General features: G+C 45.0%; 1 protein-coding gene across 1 annotated transcript in view; it reads right to left on the reverse strand.

Annotated features, from left to right (window-relative positions):
• Positions 1-23705, reverse strand: part of MICALL1 (MICAL like 1) — a 428596-nt gene that overhangs the window by 355162 nt on the left and 49729 nt on the right. The window contains exons 3-4 of the mRNA XM_086962863.1: positions 18039-18087; positions 5909-6050 (exon numbers count right to left, since the gene is read on the reverse strand). Coding sequence (XP_086818989.1) covers positions 5909-6050; positions 18039-18087 — 191 coding nt within the window. The remainder of the gene's footprint in view (positions 1-5908; positions 6051-18038; positions 18088-23705) is intronic.

Below are 23705 nucleotides of genomic sequence, written 5' to 3' on the forward strand. Positions count from 1 at the left end.
GCCAGTTGCTGGGAGCAGCAAATGACTGGGGTAGGTCACAAAGGCGGAAAGTCTTTGAAGCTTCCCTTTTTTGGACCCTGCCCATCCTGGGGGAGGAGGCTTGGCACCTCGGCCCAGGATGTGCTTTGTTTCAGGACCCTGAGAGCAGCAGGCTATCGACCCAGGGGTCCAAAAACATGTCTGGTGGTAGCAGCTGGAGACCAACCACTCATTCAGGACACTAGAGTTAGGTCGTTTTTCAGGGGCATCTCTAAGATGCCCTTCGAGTGCATTTTTCATTAAATCCCACACTGACATCAGTGTGGATTTAATGTGCCTTTTAATTTTGATATCAAACTTCCACGTTTTTTTCAGTAAAGCCATATTGGTGCTGTGGAGTTCGTAATGACAAACTCCCGGACGATATACACTTTATGGCATTACTGCACTTACAATATTGTCGGCTCTTCACTTTGCTCTGCACCAAAACACGCAGCCTGCAATGGTAGTGTGTGTGTGTGTGTGTAAAGGTAACCGGCGTCTAAGGGTGGCACACAATGGCAGCTCCCCCTCTGGGGCAAAGGGGTGTCGCCCCACTGCTTTCTTGCCGTGCAAGAAGGCAGAAACATAAATGGTAATAACTACCATGTTATGTTTCTTCCTTCTCGCACGGCGAGAAAACAGAAGTGCCTGGTTGGGGGTGGGCGGTCCTGCTCGAGGGCGGGGTAAGTGGCTTGCTCACTATTGCCCTGGGGCCGACCAAACAGTCAGTATGCACAACAGTGAGCAAGCCAGTCTCCCCCTACCCTTGAGCGGGACCGCCCACTCTCCTTTTTTCTTTATGTATGCTGCATGCAGCAGCATAAAGCATACATTACATCCACAGGTCATTCATAAATAAGGGATCCAGGTTCGAATCTCGGCATCCAAGCAGCATCCTGCGAATCTTGGCAAATCGTTTTATTTTCGTAATCCCAATAAAATATGAATATGACCTGGTGTAGTAGTGTAATGTAATTGGTGCTCATGTGAGGCACGCCAAAACATTCTGGCCGAGAGCGCTATTAAACTACCAAATAAAAAGGTGCCCAGCATCTGAAAACATTTTATTGTGCATATCTTCCCCTACTAGTTAACAGACACAGGACAAAGTGGAGTCCGCTACTGCCTCTAAACTCGATACTAGAAAAAATAAAGTGAGAGATGCCATTGACATTTCTACGGCTGAAGTACTCAAGCAGAGCTAATATCCTTGAATTGCAATCTGCGCGGATGCATGTCTTACCATAGGTAATTAGACATAGGTAATTAGACAAACCTCTTCTGGGATGTTTAATACGCGGTGAGAAAAATGCAGCGGAAGTGGTATTATAATATTATAGAATAGTTGTCTTTTACTTTACCAAAAGGTGACCACAGGTGGAAATACTTTATTTGTAAATACAATCTAGGTTAATTTATAATGCATTACTAGGTTTGAGGGATTTCATTTCCTTATGCTGTAAAAACTCAACGGTCTCTATTCTACTCTTCTTCACCCTTGACATTATTCTGCACTCAGATGCACTCCGCAGATTTCTAGATGCTTTATAAATATCGATAGAAGATATGAGGGCTATTGCTACAAAACAAATGCCATAAAATGTACACAGTACAGGCACAGCTTATTTCAGCACAATTAGAAAAATAACATAGGTACTGATGTGGGAGTTTTATACAGGACTCTTCCCATAAGGATACTATAGAGCACTGTACAGGTCATAGAATTGAGGGCGGGGTCCAATCTAATGCTGGCCATGGGGAATCTGCAGGGTGCCTTCTTAAAGTTCACCAAGTCTTATTTACAGGCCCCAACATACAGAATAAGTGCTTGTTTTTAGGCGACAGGAGGTATTTCCATGCCACTTCCTACAGCTGTTCGTCGGGACACCTTTCTGCTCCTCTTAACTGGTTGCTCCTCCTGCAGTCACCTTCTTTATATGCAGTCTCTAGATAGCTTTGTCATTCAGATAGGCTATCAGTATTGCATGGGTGTAATTTCAATATGCAGGATAATGTAGAGTGTTTAGCTACTTCCAGGATGTTTATGTACTTTTTCACGTACCACATTACTCTTGTACAGTGCATGGTTTGAACTGAGTGGCAACACTTGTTTGCAAGATTGAGAGCTCTGGAGCTGTGGTTTCTCGTTGGGTCAAAAGTTGATCACAATATATGGCCAACCAATCATTGGCATCTCTGCAGAGTGCACAGGGCGGTGGTCACATTTTGAGTTGAAATTGTGATACTGTGCAAATGGGTGTGAAGGGGTCCCTGTAACAGGGAGGGGTGGCCCCGCCCCCTGTAACCCGGAGTGAGCACGTAAAATGTGACCCCCCCCCTCTTGGGTCCACAGGTGTCTGAGACCACAAACTGGAATCGAGTGGAAGAGAAGTACAGCTGAGACGAAGAAGAAATGGAACACGGTCCCTTTAACTGGCCCCGAGCAGGTGGGAGGAGGAGACCGCCAGCACCTTAAAAGACGCCCAGCTGCAGGAACAGGTGTGTCTATACACCGGAGGAGCGGTCAGAGCGGATTGGAGAGGAGGAGAGGCGTGGAGCAGAGGAGCATCGTGGAGCGGAGAAGAGGCGTGGAGAAGAGGAGCAGCGTGGAGCGGAGGAGAGGCGGAGAGAAGAGGAGCAGCGTGGAGCGGAGGAGAGGCGTGGAACAGAGCATCAGACGGCGGCGGGTCCTGGGACGAGAGCCCGGTAGCTGTGGGGAAGAGGAAGGAGAGTATCGAGGAGTATACCACGTCGGAGGCGAGAGCCGGAGCAGAGGTTGGCGTTGCTTCTGAAGAGGGAGCGGCTGCGGATTCGGGAGCCTCACCTGCTGAGAAGGCGAAGCCGGAAAGCCGACGCCTCGGGTTCCTGCGCAGACCAGCGGGAGCTACAGGTCCAGGAGGACAACGGACCCACGCGTCGCCCAGCCACTCCCCTGGAGGGGCGTGGCTAACAGAGGGGCGTGAAAGAGTTGCGGGGTGGATGCGACACCCGAGAAGGGGAGTACCCTAGACCCTTAGCTGTAAACCCCCTGTGCACTTCCCTCACTTTCCCGTTAAAGACTGGAGCACGGAGTGATCCCTCACCCCCTTTCCTAAACACTGAAAGTCGTGCCGTGCATCATACTAATTCCTCCTCTGTTTCTGTCATCCCCTTTGGTGGAGCCTGGGCCAAGACGGATCCCGACGAGAAAGGAAGGCGGAGCCCGACCCGGCGTAGAGAGGAGGGGGTGATCAGCAAAAGTAGGAAGGAGAGAAGCCGTTCTCCTCGAAGATTGCACACCAGAAAGACCTGTACCGGCAGACTGTTTAGCACAATAAAGCCAAGTTTGAACCCTAATAAGACTCGTCTATTGCCTATCCCCGTACAGCCCGTCACAGTCCCTTTCATTGGGGACACAGTTTTCAAAATTAGGACAAGGCAAAAGTGAAAGAAAACTCATCCCTAACTTTTGCGCCTCACCACTTTCAAATGTAACCAGCCACCACTGGTGGCACAATAAGTACTGCAGCCCTTAGAGGCCTTCTCTGGTCACAGTGCCCTTGGTACCTAGGGTAGCTTTTACAAGGGACTTACATGTGGCCAGAGAGTTGTCAATTGGGTTTTGCAATTGTACAGTTTAGGGAAAGAACATAGGCCCTGGGTACCTGGTTGGCAGGAACCCAGGGCCCACTCAGTCAAAGTGCATCAACATTTAGGCAAAAAGCGGGGGGCAACCTTGCAAATCTGGGGCACTTTCCTACACCATCATCTCTGAAAATTCATGTTCCGAATAACCCAGATCATGGCGGGAGATTTTATTTAGGGGTCTAGGTTTAGCCATCCATTCTATACAAGAATAAATCAGATAAAATGTCATGTTTTAGAGGCTACCCACACAGGAGATTTGATAAAAGTGGATATGTGAAACTCAGGCTTCAAGTGGACTGCAGGAAAAAACATTCTAGAGTGATTATTCACTCCATTTTGTAATTGTTGTTTTTAAATCAAAGGTTTTTTTGCATTTAGAGTTAAAGGGATGGTGATAATTGTTGTCTTAAAGTCAAGACCTTAACTGTAAGTGTCAAGAAGCAATGACAGGTTATTCAGCAATTCAGATGGTTACCATAAGTCCCTACTGCATTCTGTGAAGCTCTCGTTTGTATATTTAATGTCTGCTGATTACATGTCCTGGGAGCTACCAACTAAATCGGTCTCAATTACTTAAGGTTGTGATCTGGCCCATTTTTTGAGGTTGTGTTTTTTAAGGAGGAACTGGTGGATTTCTTTGAGGAGACTCCTGACCAAAAATAAGCAGTTCACCAAAAGATCAGAGCCTGGCTAATTATGTCTCAACTCAATCTCTGGTGAAAAATCAAAAACTACACTTCTTTTATTACAAGGGTGTGTCTTTAAACAACAAGGGCTAGGGCTAGGAGAGCAGGCTAGGGGCTATCAAGATACCAAATGGATGAGAGGCAGTGAGGTGGTCAGCTCTCGGAAAGACTTCAAAATGAGAGGACTGGTTTCATCAGAAGCTGAACTTATCCCTCTACCATTTCCATTATTCATTCAATCACTGATCAGCATATTTCTTGATTTTGAATATCAAAGGAATGTACCTGGCTTCTTCATTACACTAGTACTGTACCTGTTAATATTAATACAAATGTCCTGGCCTTGGTACCACTTGACTTAACTAAAACAAGTATTTACAATGCAATAGGTCTCGCAATGGCGAGATTTGAAGCTATTGGCATTGTAAATGACATTGTCTTTTATTTATGTTTAAAAAACCTGCAATAATAAAAGGCACTGTCATTTACAATACCAATAAGTAAAAATTTGGAAAAATGCAAGACCTATTGCATTACAGAGAGCGCAGTGTCCCTGAAGTGGGCGCCGCGCTTAGCATTAAAATAAAAATAAAAAAAGCTGAAACAGAAAGTGTGGTGTCCCTAAATTGGGCACCGCACTCAGCTTTAAAGTTTAAAAGAAAAAAAAATAACGCTCAAAGAAAGCACGGTTTCCCTGAATAAGGAGTCATGCTCAGCTTAAAAGTTTGAAAAACAAGAAGCCGCCAGCATTGTCCGGCGAGTGCACGTGGGGTAGGGGTGAGGGCAGCCACTTTTAAAGTTAAAGCGCGCATAGTGCTCCATACAAGAAGTGGTTGCCATTGTACCGCGAGTGTTGTGTGGGGCGCGCCGCAAATACAAGAAGCAGCCGCCATTGTCCCGCATTATTCATTAATCAAAATAGTGCTCACCGACTTATAAAGCAGACCATGTAAAAGGTCCAGTCATTATGGGAAGTTACAAATACAAGGCGGTACCAAGGAGGGACTACTAAGCCTATTCACAAATGAAAAGCAACGATTTTGCAAAGACAGTAACAGGAGGCAATTAAAAAGATGGGTGGGGAAATGGGCACAGCTTGTATGCCATACCTCAATACAGCATGTCTCGCAGAGCAGCACATGCGCTGCCCAGGCTCGACATACAAAATATTATGGCAAGGGGATAGAACTCATGAGATTTTTTAAGGTTCACAAAGTATCCTTCAAAAAAAAAAACGTTCCTGAGGTTGGAGGGACAATTAATATTTATACAGCAACTGTTACAAACAAACGTTTGTAAGATCACCAACAGAGGTAGCAGCTTATGAATGTGTAGCTCATTGAGATGTATTATGTTAACACATTGCTGCAGGTCTAGTGTACATAAACTGGTAGTGATTTCAATTTATTTTTCTACGGTTAACACAATGTACGTACCTTGCGGTCTGTATTGCACTCACATTGGCCTGGTTTGTATCTCTGTTAGATACACTGTTTGGGGGGTTAGCTTACTCACTATGGAATGCTACATTAAGGAAGAGATGGTCAAATTGCGGAGAACCAAGCTCTGCTTACCTGGGGGTGGGTTCCGGAAGTAGTTATAATACTGTGAGAGGTAGGTCATGATGCTGAGACGGTCTGGAACCCTCATGGACACCATGTCTGTGGGGTCCAACAAGGCCGGTATCCCCAGCTCCTGCTCTGCCACCTCAAAGGCCTGTAGGGAAGAGGGGTAGCAAGCAGACAGATGTGAGAGAGTGGAAAAAGAAAAGAAAGAGGAAGAAACAAGAGCACAAGAAAGAGGGAGCTGGGTGTGAGGAGAGAAAGTAGAAGAGAGGAACAAGAGGAAATAGTAAGAGAGAAAAGGGCAAAAAGCAGAACAGATAGGGATCAGATGGGAAAGATTGGGAAAGGGGTAGAAAAGGTGTGTAAAGACAGTGCAAGGACAATATTAAACAAGTGGCACTTGCGTCATGCATATGTCTGGGCACGATCATAACTCCTCCCACGCCTGTTGGTGTCTATAACGTGCTTGGTGCGCGTAATAGACACCAATAGGCCATGGGAGGAGCTATGCGTGCACCTCGGGCCAATTGCGTGCGGTCTTTTACAATTAGGCGCACGCAAAGGCCAATGGGGGAACTCAAAAGGAAACGCACACGCACGAACGAGCATGTGCGATTCCTAGGTTAGCTCATATTCCCCGTTTTACACTTACTAAAGGTCTCGCGAGCACTGCTGCGCAGTGCAACGCAGGTCGCGAGACCTAAAAAGGGGCGAGAGGGAATGAGTATGAGAGAGTGGTTGAAAAGCAGAGAAAGATAGGAAGGATGGGTGTGAAATGCAAGGGAGAGTGAGGAAAAAGTAAAGACGGATAAAGACATTGGAAACGTGGAGGAGACAAAATAAAAACATCTTGAATTGACCATCTTTATAACAACTTAGAATAATATTTTTTATAGCAATCAGTTTCTAGTTGATGTTTAAACCATCTACAGCAGCAAAGCTACTGGCAGAATTACAATTAATGGCCACCTATATGGGATCCAATCAGTAGAGGGATCAGTGAAAATCACACAATCGCATTATGGAAAACAAGTAAATAATCATGGCTCCAAAGATATAAATGAGATGAAAAAAGATAATAGGCTTCAATGGCATCATGACTCCAACAACAACGGTTACAAGTCACAATTACAACATGGCTCCCACGAGATAAGGCATCAGTGAAAATCAACATGGCTCCATTGACAACAGTCATCACTGACAATTACAACATAGCTCCAATAATATGGGGTTTAGTCTTTTTTTACGTGGCTGGCAGACGCAGGAGCATTATCAAAGGTACCATAAACAAGTCTCACTTAATTGCTTTCAAATGAACATGTGTGGTATCTTGAGACTTTACCACAGAGTGGATTATATAATGTATACTGTCATTCGTACATACTAAGCCAATCCCAAGAGCTCACTACTAAATCAGGTATGTCAATAAATCTATTTTTTCATGTCATAACTTGTATTGCTCTAGAAAAGCCCACTTTTTCATCAACACTCTACAAATACCTAGAGAGCTCACACACCCTCACTTTACCTGACAGCTAAGAAAAGATCTCCGGTAAAGAGCCCCCTAGTGGGTGCCCTTCAGCCATTGCAGCGCCGGCCCGACAAGAAGCTAGCCTGATGATGAAGCATGACACCTTCGGGGTGTGTGAGGGCCCGTGCTCCTTTTGGAGCATATTCCCCCTCCTGGAAACTGTAGACTTTAACCAATGTGTTTAAGGAACTGAACACTCCTTTTCTTATAGCTTGTATTGCACCAACTAAATACAAATGCAATAGAGAATATGATAGTTTAGCCTTGAAAAAGAGGGCTTATACTCGTTAAACATATTGGCTGTGACTTTATATGTTGTCAGAATTGAGGATTTCTTAAAATTTCAGGAATTTTGATTTTTTTTTAAATCACAAGATCTTTCCTATCTTTGGGCAAATGTCATAATATGATTGATTACCTTTGGATATTGCATAATGAATGTATACAAACAGAATCTGGGATATTACAAGAATGGGTCAAATGCGTTTATTGCTACCATATTTATACAATGTCATGACTCTGTATGAATCTTTAATTCTAAAATATTTAGTTCTCATACACATAAAAAGTGTTCCACAAGTATGATAAATCGCCATTAAGTGGGCCTCTAACTAGTCAATTAATTAGTAACTTTGAATACTAGTGGGTTGCTGGTATTGGAGTTATGCATCAAGATGCCAGGCCATATTACCTTTCTTTCCCAAATAATATTATAGCTTTAACAATAAAAATCAGTGATGATCAACAAGAATCAGCAACATTCATCAGTGACGATCAACATAGCTACAAAGAGAACAGACATAAGAAACATCACAGCTCCAAGAAGAAGAATAAAACAACAATGCTCCAACGAGAATATATATCAGTAGCAGTCAGCCATACTTCAGTAAGAAAAGCCATCAGTGGCAATGAACATGGCCCCCACGTTTTAAGAATAGTCCATCACAGTAACACCTGCCGCATAACAGGACTTCATTTTATTTCTAGCATTGCAGACTGCTTGTACCTCCTGTGCTGAACAACCAGCTGCTGACTCACTAGACTGTCCCACAAGTGTTTGAAACTACCACGCTGTGCTATTAGCGGGCTTACTGTGTCACCCCCTGGAGCCCTTGGACTAGGCTTGTGGGGCTGTTCGTGCTGCATATCCCCCAGGACCCAGGTGTGCAAGGGGGGCCCTACTGGCTTTAGTTACCTCTCCCTCCCAGCGCTGAAGAAACCTTCATTGGATTCTACACCAAATAGATCTCTTCCCACTCCTACTGCTGCTGATCATCTTTGACTCAGACTGGGATGCTCGTGCACGCCTCACTTGCCTGGCACATGTAAGCGGACCCAGTAAGCACCTGGCTCTCCACCACTGACTGTACAGCCTCATGCTCACCAAGGTTGTTTACGCTCTGGCACCCAAAGCACTCTTGTGCATACAAAAAACGCATCCTCACCGGCTACTGCGATCACAATCCTCTGGATCAAAAATTCTCGTACCTCATTGGAACATAGGATTAACACAGTGGGGGCAGACCTAACCCTACTGCGTGCAGACAATCGCAATTTGGCTGACAGAGTCCGTAACTCTGAGCAAGCTCCATGATACAACCTCAGGCCCAGGAGACTGAGAAGGGATTGCGTGCCCTGTAGGAACGGGTCTGCATCCTGGAAGAGAGAGCGGAGGATGCTGAAGGATGTTCCCATAGGAACAACATTTGCGTGATCTGCCTACCAGCGAATGTTGAAGGTTAGAATCCGATCTCTTATGCAGAGGATTGGCTATGCCATATTTTCCTCAACTGCTCTGTCACCCTTCTTCTAGACTGCGCGGGCTCGACATGTCCCAACTCAAGACCTTTCCCCTGGAGCGAAGCCTCGACCCATGGTAATCCGCCTACTGCACTACCAGGACCGTAATGCAATCCAGCAGGGGGCCCCGCAAGCTACTGGAACTAGCAGTAGAGAATTCAAAAATATTTATATTCCCGGATTATACTCTGGCGGTGCAACGTCAGCGGCACTCCGTTCTTGAAGTTAAGAGGTACCTTTCTTGACGTTAAGAGGCACCTTCAAACACTGGCAGTTAGATACTCATTCCTATTACCGAAGAAACTCTGTGTGATACATGACGGCCAGACATCATTCTTCAAGGACCCTAAGGAAGTTTGGGACTGGAAAGAAAATTCCGAACTAGCCCCTTCTGGCTCGGCTACAAATAGAACCGCACCCCTGTTGAGGGAAGACGCCACCGACAAGGCAAAACTCCATGGATACACAAAACACCAGACCTGAAGCAGATGATCCACGAAAGACTCCCAGTCGGTCTGGCCCTCCAATTTGGACTATGTTGTACCTCCCCGGGTGACTGCTGAGGACCTTGGCTGAACTCCGACGTGAACTGTATGGTACACTTTCTCACTCCTAATATGATGCATCCCCAGCAGTCATGTTATAATTATGAGTGACGGCAAAGGTTACCCATGCACTCCTCTTCTATGCACTCCTCCCTCCCCCATTCCTCTCTTCCCTCTTATTTATTTTAGTCTACCTCATCCAATGGTGCACACTTTGATTCTGTTGTAGGTGTTTTGGATGTTGCCCCAAGCATTCTCTTGCGCATCACTGTTTATTTTAGTGTCTGTATGGCACGTGGCTGGTTGCACCACAGCTAACCTAAAGAGGAGTTTTTATGCCCTCTGTCTTTTGGACGCCAAGTCCAATCCTATGGACAGTTGAACCTCACTGGCAACCATATTTACAATGTTTGGGCAGATATATGTTTTTCTCTACCCCTTATGGTATTTTTTTCATTTGCTGTTTCACCATTATAATGGTTTCTGTCCCAGTTACTATCCCTGTGGGCGTCCACTCCTGTTGGGCACTGCAGAGAGAATGATACACATCTCCTGCACGGGTGCCCTCCTCCCCTTTCACATGCAGCACCTAGAGTCATGGGTCTCCTTCGTACAAATATGCAATTTATTCATACTGATGTTGCTGCTCTACACAAATTACACTGTTACAAGAATCTCACTTAACACTAGCTGAGCTATGAGATTGCAGAGGCGCTGGCGTGGGCAGGTGTTCTCCACATACTCCTCTACATAAGCTAAGGGTGCCCTGGTGTGGATCAAGGCACGCGTTTCCTTCACTTTCACAACTGTGGATTCAGAGGACAGATATGTTCTGGTGGATGGGAACCTCGAGGGACACCGCATGCTTATTGGTTCCATCTATGCACTCAACTCTAACGAACATGGGTTTCTCACCAAACTGACTGGAATAATTTCCTGCTGGAATAAGATTCCGTAGCTCCTTGGCAGAGATTTCAACAGTGTGTTAGACCTTGACATAGACTGCGCCTCGACCCCCCTGAACAGTCGCCATGTCTAATGCCCAGGCGCCACATACCTGGCTCGAACCCTGTTGGCTGTCTGACATATGGAGACTCTGCAATGCACCCATCAGGCTCTAGTCCTTTTATTCAAGCACCCACAACCTATATGTCCACATAGATCTCCTAGTTGGTACATCAGACATTCTCCCCCACATAAAATGCATTGATTATCTAGGCTGCACCCACTAAGACCATATTCCCCAGCATCTATTCCTAAACTGAGATGCTGAGCCTCCCCCCTCCCCCCCCCCCCAATCCTCACATGGAGGTTCTAGCCGGCAGCACCGAAAGACCCACTTTTTTGGTCATTAATGCAAACACAGCCTCGACCAGTTTTCTTGAATGGGATGCCTTTAAAGCTCCTGTCAGAGGCCACTGCTTAGGGTGAACATGGAACGTACCACGGACATTTGAGAAAGATATAGCCTGTATTGAACGAGACCTGCTGGGCCACGAATCACTAGCTCTACTTACCTCAGAACACAAGGAGCGTTTACTTCTGGCGCAGCTGGAGCATGCTGCACTCCTTGAGCGCCTTTGCTGTCTTAATTACACAGCTCACACAGCTAAGACTCACACGGATGCAGACAGGCAGGCTCACTTTTAGCGTGGCTTATACGCCAGGAACACCCACAACACTCCATACTTGCACTTCATCAGCTATTGGCTCCCTTCTTCATGCCCAAAAGGCCATTTACGCTGAAATAATGTGTTAATACACCATCTACACCTCAGCCTTGCCTGTTGGCGTAGAGCCACTGATTCCTTCTTGTCTTACGGCCACTCACCCAACATATCCCCTGAAGAGTAATCTGATTAGATGATGCCATCACACAATTTGAGATCCAGGAGGCCACACATGCACTCGCCACAGGGAGGATCCTAGGTCCAGACAGTCTTCCGACCAAATTATTCAAGGCCTATGCCCCACTCTTGGCCCATGCCTGCAGATGTTGTACGATGAAGCTCCTCTGGCTGCCTGTTTGCCAACATCACTTCGCGTGGCACTGCTCATATCACTGCACAAGCCAGACCAAGACCACACAGTCCTAGGTTCATATCATCCTTTTGCACTACTCAATAAAGACTATAAAATATTGGCCAAAATATTAGCTGACCACCTGGCCCCTATTGTACCTGCGCTTATTTACCCCGACCAGAATGGGTAGAGCCGGTCCGGAACACTTCCTTCAACCTGCAAAGATTGTTTAGTATCATGGAGCATGACCTCCGCACTTGGCCACGTTCCGGCTACCTTGTGCGCGATTTAGAAAAGACATTGGATTCCTCGGAATGAGCCTTTCTGTTTGCATTCTTTACCAATTATGGCCTTGGCCTCAGATTTATTCGACTAGTGAAACTACTCTACACCCACTCTCTAGCGAGAGTTAAAACCAGAGCCTGCTCCATCTGGCCTGGGACTGCCCATTAGTTCAGGCCTTCTGGCGATCGGTGGTGGAGCACATTTGCACTATTACCGAGATCCGGATGGAGCTGACTCCCCTCCACTGTTTGTTGGCCTTGGTCCCCAAACCTAGGAAGTGTAAGCTCCCGTATAAAATGTTGCAACTGTTGTTGGTGTTGGCACGGAGAAGGGTCGCAATCACATGGATGGGGCAGAGGGCTCCGGAGGTTACACAATGGCTTCGGGATGTGGGAGAATGGTCCCTGGCAGAGGTAACTTTCATGCAGAGTGTGCGTAGGGATGAGAAACTGCAGGACGACCTCCTTGCGTGGAGAATGATGAGAGTGCTGGGGGCGTCTGCCGTGGACTCAGATGGCACGAGTGCGGAGCTATTTACCTCTGAGGACTCGGGTCTGACAGCGAGGGTGGAGGGGAGGGGGGAGGGGGCCCTGATCTGGGGTAGGGCCTAGCCTGACACGGACATAAATGTTCCACCATGATAGTCATTGAGATATGTTGCCTAGAAGTTTCTCTCTTTTTCAGTATTGTCGCGTATTACTGTCGTATCTGTCCCTGGGAGTGCCATAATGAGGTGAACGAACTGTGTACACATGTTCTTATTTCATGATGCCAAGTTGGGGGGGGAGGGCTATCGGGGAGTTGGGGGGAAATAATTGGGGGAGAAAAGCCAAAAGCAGATCAGGACATCCTGCCGTACAGAAGCCTGAGGATATCCTTCCTCAGATTGGATACGATGCCACCTTCTGCCGCCCGGCCTTCGGGATGTGGGCTGATGGGCTGTGTAAAGAATGCTTGTAGAACTGTTGAGTATAAGGATCAATAATGGAACTGTCGGCACAATTGCATGTTTACTATATGAATCTGCGACAAAAATAAAGTTATATAAAAAAAAAAACACAGAGCCTGGATTTCTGACCCAATCACGATCGATAGAGGAACCAGACAGGGATGCCCACTGTTGTCTTCTTCGTGACTTGAGTGTCCTGCTAGGAGACGTGCTGCACTCAGACTCACTCTATGCCAACAACTTACTCCTATACCTACGGGACATACATGCAATCGCAACGTCAAGTGAGATTTTATCAGGTCGAGCTATTTTTAGCATTTAATCGTCCCTGCTGGTGAGTTAACATAAACTGGAAGGAACAGGTGTTCTGATCATTCAGAAAGTGAATGAGCAATAAAGACTCCTTAAACTCTTATTTTTGTCTTGACACATTTGCTCTGTTCAAGGACAGAGGTCAAATGTCAGTTAGTGTTTTTACTATGGGTTGCTTATGTGTTCCTGGAAAAAGTTTTACACTTTTCTTTCTCTTGTTATAGTTAGTGCTTTTTGTCAAGACAGTTATCTGACAATAATTGTGAAACAAAAGGCTGTAAAATATCAGGCTTTTTTCTAACACAACAGCTTGTAAATTAATAGTACAATTATTTAAAAAAAATATCAGGAATTATGAAAGAACTTTTTTTGCTATTCGGAAGTGCGAACCCAAAAGATTTACGTAGGTGCAAAACAAAATCAGAACACTTTACTTGGTGAAGTGCAAATGACAAATATCTGCAGAAACTCGATTTCCAGACATTGTACACGATATACTTTTAAAACCACATGTCAGTGGGAAATTGTGGGCATTTTAAAATAAAATCTGATGATTACAAATGACAGTGTGCTGCTACTTTATGTTTTACTTATGTATTTATTAAATGTGACAGTTTTTAAGCATGAGTTGAGAAACATTCCTGCCCCCACACTGATGACAATGCGGTTAATGAACTGAGGCAAGTCAGCAGTCATGTGTAATCTCTATGTGGTTGGATGTGTATTATATACGGAGCAAAAGTTTAGTCTGTTAAACCAAACAAGAGTTTTCTATTTCTATTTTAATCATTTATAGAGCGCAACAGCTGCCCCAGCCAAGGGGCGTCCCGGCGCTAGCAACTAAACAGCAGCAACACTACAAACAACGATTTACACAGTGGGAAAAAGAAAAGTTTTGATAGCTTTCCTAAAATCAGTAAGGTTGTTGAGGCCACGGATATGGGGGGGATGGGGAGGGGGGCAGAGAATTCCAGAGAATTGCAACTCTATAACGAAAAGAACGACCTCCAGCTCGAGTTTTCCTAACTCGAGGAACCCACAGCAGATGTTGGCCAATGGAGCGAAGCTGGCGGTGAGGAACATAGAAAGAAAGCAGATCTGTCAGTGCACTAGTAGATCCGAGCTTCAGGATTTTAAAAGCTATACAGAGTGCTTTAGACTCGATCCTTTGAGCCACGGGCAACCAGTGGAGGCGGCGAATATTGCCAGACACTGAGCAGACTCTAAAGAGCCCTCACTGCAGCATTCTGAACCCTCTGTAACCTAAGTACTTCTGCCTTGTTTACCCCTAAGTACAGAGAGTTCACATAGTCAAGCCTAGAAATAATTAGAGCTTGAATAATGAGCTGTCTGGTCGTTGCATCCAAGAAGCCCAGGATGGGTCTCAGCCCACGAAGGAGACCGAAACAAGTACCCGCTACCTTCTTTGTTTGTGTCTGAAAACTAAGCGAAGAGTCCATCCAAACCCCCAAGTTCTTTACCACCTGTTTAGGAGGGGGAGAAGTGCCTAGATTCCTGGGCCACCAGTGTTTATTCCATAATCCATGATCCCTTCCCACCAGCAACACCTCCGACTTACTAGCGTTCAGCTGGAGGCAGTTGGCTGTCATCCAGCCGGCAACTGCCGCCAGATCGCCTTGGAACTTAGTGGTGTTGTCCCTGGAATTACCGCTCTGCGGAACTTGCTTATTTGCAGGTGCTCTCATATGTGATAAAGAAGAAAATGGAGTCTCAGTGAATTAAAATACTTGCTCAGGATAAAATAATTTGAAACCAGTTTATGGGTCATGAGCATTCTAATTAGGTTGAGTAGATTATTTAAGTCACTAGGACTGCAGGTCTAGTAAACGTTTTTAGGATTTTTCTAGGCCTGTGATAGGTCTGCGACAATTTCAGGACTCACGAGTTAAATGGGCGAAATCATCACTGTGCTTCAACTCTGCTACCTGGGACGCTTCCTACTATCTTAAAGGTGCCAGTCTGACCTGGCAACCTGTAATGTTCCGATACTTAAGTATTCATGTTTGCCACAGACCTGCTGACCTGTTCGACGGTTACCTTACCCAAACTGTTTCTTCAATACGGGCACAGTAGGCATTTTGGAAATCACTCCCACTTACCGTCGCAGGTCGGATAGCCATTTTCAAGATGGTAATTCTGCCCAGTTACTGTATCCTTTTGTCAATCTTCCCCGCTACATCCCCAAATCTTTCTTTTACACACTTGAGAAGCTCACAAGGGAAATCCTATGGCACAATACACGCAAAAGGGTGGCGCTCTAAAAACTTCACTTGCAGATAACCAAGAGAGGACAAGCAGTCCCCAACTTCGAACACTACTATTTAGCCTCTCAGCTACAATGGGTGGCCTGATGGTTGGGAGGACTTTAACTAGCAGATACTGCAACAAGAGACTGGAGCCTGCACCACATACTACATTTATTTTGCCCCTGCACGGTTATGTGTAGCAGACCAGTGCTATAAACAGAGTCTACTGATCACTAAAGCTACCCAGTTATATGCCCCTGCATTTCCACTACTGGACACCTCTGCAGGGGAACTTTCTGCCTGGCACAAGGTAGAGTTACATACAATGGTTAGATCCTTACCACAATGGCTCCCTTATATCCTTCAAGACCCTAGAGGGACTCCCACCTGGTCATTTTCTACTACACAATTCCATACTCGGGGCACTTAATGCATGCTGGGGCGGCATGCAATAGGAACGCCCAATGTACCTCACTGTCCAATATCGTCACGTAATGGGCATGGGCCGCCATTTAACATGGTGGTTTGCTGAATCGCTGTGTACGCACACTGCACTACCCTTGACATCGCCGCGCCGATGCTGGGAAACAGACCTGGAATGCACTTGCACGGATGAGGAGTGCAAGGCCATTATAGAATACCCTGCGATGGTCCCACGCAATGTGCATTTCTGTTTTATACAATACAACATACTCCGCAGGGCTTATCTCACTCCTGATAAAATAGTTCTTTATTACCATTCAACTGACACCGTCTGCCCCCGCTGCTCCCTACCCGATGCTGGCCTGCTAAACATGCCCTGGAGATGTCCCTCCCTTCACCAATACCAGCTGGTTGTGACCTCTCGCCTGGCAAACTACACAGAGAGACCCGTACCTCACACCTTGGAGGTCTGCTTGTTAGGCAAGAAACATAGCGCCACCACTCCTGGCCAAGCGATTGATCACCCGTAGCTGGAAGTCCACAATGTAGGGTTACAAACAAGCAAATCCCCAAATTTGACGTTTTAGATGACAAAGTATAAATCTCCACTCCAAGAGCGTTGGTAAAAACAGGTTTCTTTGCCTGTCCTTGGTCTCAGTGCCCAGGATTAAAATAGGGGTAAACAGGATCACACTCCAACTCATGAACTAGTACTTTGGCCTTAAATCGGATCTTCAAGATGGCCTGATCATCACTAGCCAAATATGTGTTCCTGTCATGCCTGGTTTCCTAATTTCCTGACATAAATTCTCAGAAAGATAGGTAATCTGTTTGGAATAGGTGTTCTTGGCTCATGAGGGTAAAGGTTAGGCTGTTGGGATTCAGAACTTCACATTCACTTCAGTCACTTCCAAAACCCCTTCCAATAATGATTTGGTCCAGGAAAAATCTCCAGTAATACACAAGCAACCAAAATCCATGTGGCTGACATCTTTGCCCAAACTGGTGTGGTCCTTGGCCAACGCGAAACATGCTTAACTCTCTTCAGTGGTGTCTTCCTAGGTAGGGAAATTATATGTGCCCATGCTCTGTTTTTTATCTGGCAGACACAATACGTCATTCATTTAGTTTTCATCCCAGGGATATCATGGAGTGCGTTCTGAATAAGGGTTTCTATGGGTGTCCGGTATCAATAGCCAAAGGTAGTCCGGGAATATAATGTTTTTGTGCCCCTCAAAAGTTCTGCTTCTCCAGCCATAAGCCTCACCTCAGCTGGTTCTCCACAAACTGAAGCTGATGATACGTTGCTCTGAGGAAGAGTGTTACCACCTTTGCAAGTTTTTCAATGCTCTACTTTGTCTTTTCCAATAACAAGACAGATGAATAAACAATAGTGCCCTCCATTCCTTGAGTATCTTTCTGTTTCAATTCATTGGTCAGTTTTATCCCACTATGCCTCTAAATAACAGAAACAAATCATCCATTCCAGATCCAACCAACAGGTAGGTGCAGTCTGAAACGGACATTTTGAAGACAACTGCATCAGCACTACATAGAACAAAAACAGTACTGACCATTTGGCTATTTTATGTAGCCTTGAGAACATTAGATTAGTTATTTTTGATAGCAATCATGACCAAATCTAAGCAGAGGGGACAGCCACAAATGGCAGCCTACAAGCAGCACAGCCTTCTTGACAGGCAAAGTCATGCGAGGCATAGTTTCTGAGGCAGGTGTCACAACAAATACAAGTGCTATCATGTAAGCTCTGTCACATGAGGCACCGTCTGAAAACCACTGCCTACTCAGGAGTAGGCATTAAGCAAGAAGCAGCAATGACATATCATTTAGAATAATGGCCAAACACATACTGGCAGCACACAGTTTGGAAAAGCCACACAAGCTTTCACCATGCATGTGGGTACAGATGCAAACAGCGTCAATCACACAATCCCATTGCAAGCAGGGCAATTTCTCAGCTGAAGCTGATGTACCAGTCACTCACCAATCTGTTGTTTTCGTAGACATTCTCCTTGGAAAGCGAGTCAAAATCTCTACAAAAAACGAGAAACAAATGTCAGACACAATGAGATGGGAAGTCCAAAGACCTGACAAGGACATGATGGACCAGGTGAGGATACAGAGGAAACAGACAAGGAGCCAAAAAATGCATGTTAAGACACTACAGAGGCCACAAAAATAAAACCTAGACAAGAAGAGGAGTAAACAAAACACTTCCTCTATCCCCTGCAGTAAGTGAGATAGAGTCAGCTGAAAAGGAGGCAAACTCCCAGTCTAAGGTACAAACTAGAAAGGGAGCTAAAAGATGTGATAACGAGGCAAAGCAATTCAATGTGACGTAAGAGGGAAGCTCCAATGAGAGTGAAATTGGATAAGGAGAGAAAGGACCAAGGGGGAAGAGAAAAAACAAACATGGAGACAAAGACCTGCGAATTAGAGAGAGAGAGAGACCTGATAAGCCGCTGCACACCAGGCACTGAGACAAAAGACATCATAAAGAGATGAAGACCTTAATGAGAAGAGATCCAACAAGGAGCTAAAAGTCCTGACAAAGGAGCAGAAGACACAACAATGACAGTTGCAGGGGAACAAAATAACTTCTGAGAGTAAGTCCAGGCAAGGATATGAAACATCTTACGAGGAGACCAAAAATCTGCAGCGCTAATAGCTGTAGGACCTTGCTACCCCCATCAAGTCAAGTTACATGGTGGAGCATTGCTCTCAAACGACTCAAAAGTTTTGCTTAATTCACCAGAATTGTTAAAGTCGGTCAGCCAGCACTTTCACTCAACCTGAGTGACAAGCCAAGTTCGTCAGGAAGGCACAGATGTGGTACTTTAACATAATACAGTTTCAATGTTGGGAAAGCAGTTCTGAATGAATTATTCGGGTTCCACAAGCATCATCCTTGACCTGCTCGAACACATGGAGTGCTGACCCTTGTAATCCTGGTCTGCATCTAAGGTCACATTCTTCGAAGTCCACCTTTAAAGGCAATTTCAATCTAACTATGCTTTCAAAAGTGATTCTAAAGTTAAAGACCTACTGCATTGTGCTCTGATTATTCCATCTTTCTGTATTTTATAAGATAATAAGATTTATATCTGTGTTTTGATAAAAACCAGTGTCTGTCATTGCTTGCTGCTTAGGATGCTGACAATCTGAAATCCTGACTCTCGGAAATTTGCATTATTTGAAAAATGTTGTATTGGTGAAGCCAGCTTGGGCGCCATCTCTCCTCTTGAATATTCTTCAGAAAATGGACGGGCTGTAGGACATGATTCTAAGAGGGTTATGGTCTAACCTGCACAACAGATCCTACACGGCTTAGATGTGAAACCTCTCTGTTGCCACCACACCATGGCTCCATATTGACCCCTACTCTATTTAGCCCATATAGAGAACCAGTCAATGAGAAGTTCAGATATATTGGCCTAAATATACAAGAATATGCTGAAGATATTCAGCTCTCTATCCTAATCAGTTCTGCCCAAGACGCTGTTAATCTGAAGAAAGCCATTAAATGAATACAGACATAGCTCTCCAAAAACTTCTTAAAGTTTAATCCACACAAAACTGCAATTCATTCTCATGCCACCGAACAACATGATGCCAGCCCTTGAATGAATCACAGGCACAAAACTCTTAGGAGTTAGACCACTGATAGTAAGTTAAGGTAGATCCCTATGTTTTAAATGTAAAGACTAACTCCAATTAATCATGTTAACAAGACCATGAAGAACATATATGCATAATTAGCATCCTGAAATACCTGACCTCTAAAGAAGATCAACTGCCCTTAACAAGCATTTGCAATGCAATAGGTCTCGCATTTACGCGAGTTTAAGCTATTGGCATTGCAAATGACAATGCCATTTATTTATATTTTAAAAACAAAAATAAAAGGCATTGTTATTTGCAATGTCAATAGGTCAAACACGCGTAAATGCAAGACCTATTGCATTGCAAATGCTTGTTGGAGTATATATCCAGTTTGAGCTATTGATATTCAAGTACACAACCTGGAAAAGGGCACATTCTAAGAAACAGGGCTGCACAAGCCAGTCACACATAGAAGGGACAAACTACAATCATGCAAGGGCACTTGAACCCAAAGTGAGAAGGCATGCTATGCTCAGACACATGCAGGACTGAAGCAAGGGAGGACACAGGAAGGGCAGAGGGTGAACTACGAGTCTAAAGGAAAGGGCAATAGATCAGCACTCAGGAAGAGCAGAGGGGCTGGCAGGCAAGAGGCACTAAACCAACATGTGTCAACTCCATCACTCATGACCCAGCGAGGATTAAGGAACTTGGAGGCACTGAACTAACAAAATGTCCTGAAAAGTAAGCTGGTGAAAAGGGTATGCTTGAAAGTGGTACTCCTGAAAAGTAATCGGAGAGACTCCTGTGAGATTGGGGTAGAGCTGAAGTGAAGAGACGCCATAATTAAGAAAAAAAGGGTGGAGAGACCTCGAGGAAGACTAAAAGTAACTGAGAAAAGAAGCAGAGACAAGCAAAGGATGGAAAGAAAAGATAGAAATGTGTCATGTGTGCCTTGTCCAATAACCGCCTTCCCTTAGAAGGTCAGAGTAGGCCATTTGCCCCCTCATTCGCCCCTAGCTGGAAACCCGTGGGCACAAATAAGAGAGGACAGCAGCAGTTTCACAACTGGTTGACTTTGCCGTCTATAAGGATGTCCCCATTAGACTCCCTCAACAGATTGAAATATGAAAGAACACGAGAGGGAGCTATTCGACATACACGCGTCGACAGGCACCCAAAGTCGGCTCCCCCAATCAGGCTCAGCCGACACCGGTGGAATGAGCTCATAGAATGCTAGAGGTGACTGAACTTAGACTAGAGATTTTCAGAGAATTTCCTCGATTTGGAGCCAAGTGTCTGCCTCCCTCCACCGCCACCGGACAGGATTGTAGCCGCACACGAAGGAGGAAGAGGCGTCACAGACACTAAATGAGTAATGTTTGCTTGGATAGAGGGTGCTACATGTAGTAATGAACCCCCAGGTCTGTGCTGTGCCCCCTGCAGCTCACAGCTTATTCCCTAGCATGCACCTCCAAGACATGTGAAAGGCACCAACCTTCCAACTTGGATTAGCCACAGCCTACTACCGTAGGCCCATGATAAAGGGAAGAACATCCTTCCTCCATCACTGCATATCAAGCTGCGCCTCGCGCAGCAGGGAAGTTGTGGAGGTCTCCTCTGCACACTTCTCCCTCTCACAAAGCTCTCTGCTTGTTTGTTACCGCCCTGTCTCCTTTCGGGACGGCCTATCCGGACTGGATCCTTTGCTTCACGGCTTGCTTAGATAACACGCCCCCTTTAGATTCCTTCAAGACAGCCGTGAAGCTGACGATCCAGTCCGGATAGGCCGTCCAAAAGGGAGACTCGGCGGTAACTAAGAAGCATCCTTTTTAATGGGAAGCCAGGGTTTAGCATAAACGCTGACGCGACCCAATGAAAATGATGGGCGGGGCTGCAAGTCCCCTCCTGAAATCTCCTGATCACATTAGGTCTCGCAGTGTGGCTCTTCAAAAACATAAGGAACACTAAGCGCATCTCCAGAGTACTGAGATTACTGCACTGGTTCTCTGTAGAGAAAAGCTGTAGTCAATACAACATGCACAACATATAAAGCTATACATCACAATACCTCCAGTTACCAAGCTCATAAAAAGTACTTTTAGAAAAAAAGACTCCAGAAACGAAAGGTCTGCTATCTTAAAATTCAGAAAGCAAAGATCCCTAAACCAGCAATTCTCCTCGGAGTCAGCTCCTTGTATATGCAGCAATGTTTGTTTCCCAGAGCTGAGGAAGGCTTTTTCAAACTTACATTCAAGAAGGGAATGGTAGAACTACTAGCCCAGCATTAATCAGCTTGTCTTACCATATTGGTACCTACAATCCACTAAATACAGATTCAATCACATCATATCATCTATAGGTAAAGTATTACCCAGCTCATACCTTTGCACAGATGTGTATGCAGAATCTTTCACAACCCAGTTTTCATTTGTACTTTTGTCTATATGTTTACTTGGGCCTCATTATATGTTGCACCTCTAATCTTGACTTTAAAATGTATTTTACGCACTGCCTTGTTTTGTTGTTTATATATCTTAGCAATACAAGTTTATTCATAATCTCATCCCCCAATCTCCTTTAAAGCACAATGATATCAACATGAAGTGGTCTGTTCTATAGAGACCTTCATATAAAAACAGTATTTTGGCTTTGTTAGCTTTTGTCTTATATATTTTTGTAAACCTTTATTGTTGGGGTAGCTGCCACGTCCTCCCCAATTTAAAAAAGAAAATAATGGCAAAAAGCAAATATTTTTTGTTTTCAAGCAACATACATTGCCATAGTAATCACGAGCACTGAAGAGAACTACTTTGGGACTTTGGGTATGGACGTGCTCATTGTGAAAGAACACAGTGTCATCACTCGGTGAATATATCCAGTGGCTGGAGTGGGCTGGCCCACTGCCCCATATTGTATGCTGTAGTGGGCTGAAAAACAAATCTGAATGACATCAGGTCAATGGAGGAAGAGGGCTAGTTAAAGCTGCCCTGCTAAGTGCCACGCATCAGGCGTTAGTCTACCGCATTTCAGTGCCTGCCTCCGCATGACTGCTCTGAAATGCACTGTCACGCATTACTCTCAGGTTCTGCATTAATTGTTCAAAGCGGAAGACAGCATGGCTCATTACACTGTGCATTCTGCTGCAATGTGTTCATACTCGCTGTTCCAGGTTCCCCGGTACTGTTCAGAGAGCCTGGGATCAAAGAGAAAGTAAAAGGTAGCCTCAAAGCCCTGGGCCTGGCTTCTTTTGATCATGTGGCTGTGGAAGCAACGCCAAGCCCCCTCGTCGCTTGCTAGGCTGCCATGAAGCCCTGCCGCCTACTGCCAAAGAGAATGTGATCATATGTAATGTGACTGGTGAACATGTAAAGCGCTCCAATACCTTCGGATCAAGTTAGCACTATATAAAACTGCAAAAAATATTTATATATTTGTAATATTGTGCTTTCCAAACACATAAGAGCGGTTGAAAAACAAATGCAACTGTGGCAGCTTAAAAGTTAATTTCGAGCTTAAGCAATGTGCTCTGCGTATCTGTAATTTCTGCAAACTTCAACCTTTCCCCACTGTTTATATGTTATTTTTTGAAGAAATGTGGAAACAAGTTTTTTTTTCTGTTTTCCCCAAATTTAGGCTACTTTTCATGCCCGTTTCTGTTTTGTGCTCTCTTTCTAGTTGGAGGTTACCCTCCGCTCCTTCTAAGCTGCTGCTTTTTACGACTCACTGGTTTCACTTGGTCCTCCATTAAAAACTGGATCTCTGATCTACGAATTGCAAGGTTCATGTAACAAGTTAGCAGGTAGAGAGATAATAAATTGTGCAGGAAAAAAAGTGAACAAAACACGGACAACCATACTTGGTGTCAGCCAGTGAAGTCAGCCTCTTTTGTTATAGTCTAGTCATCTCCTTCAAAGTGGCCGATGATGAGCCAGCGTCCCTTCCCTGCTCTGGAAGAGTAGGTTTGGTGAGTAATGTTCTTGTAGTGAGACTGCCTCACTCTCTGCTGCGTATTCTCTCCTACCTCATTGAAGGTTTCAGAATGAGC

The sequence above is a fragment of the Lissotriton vulgaris genome, chromosome 1_1, assembly GCF_964263255.1.
Source record: "Lissotriton vulgaris chromosome 1_1, aLisVul1.2, whole genome shotgun sequence".
Classification (NCBI taxonomy): Eukaryota; Metazoa; Chordata; class Amphibia; order Caudata; family Salamandridae; genus Lissotriton; species Lissotriton vulgaris.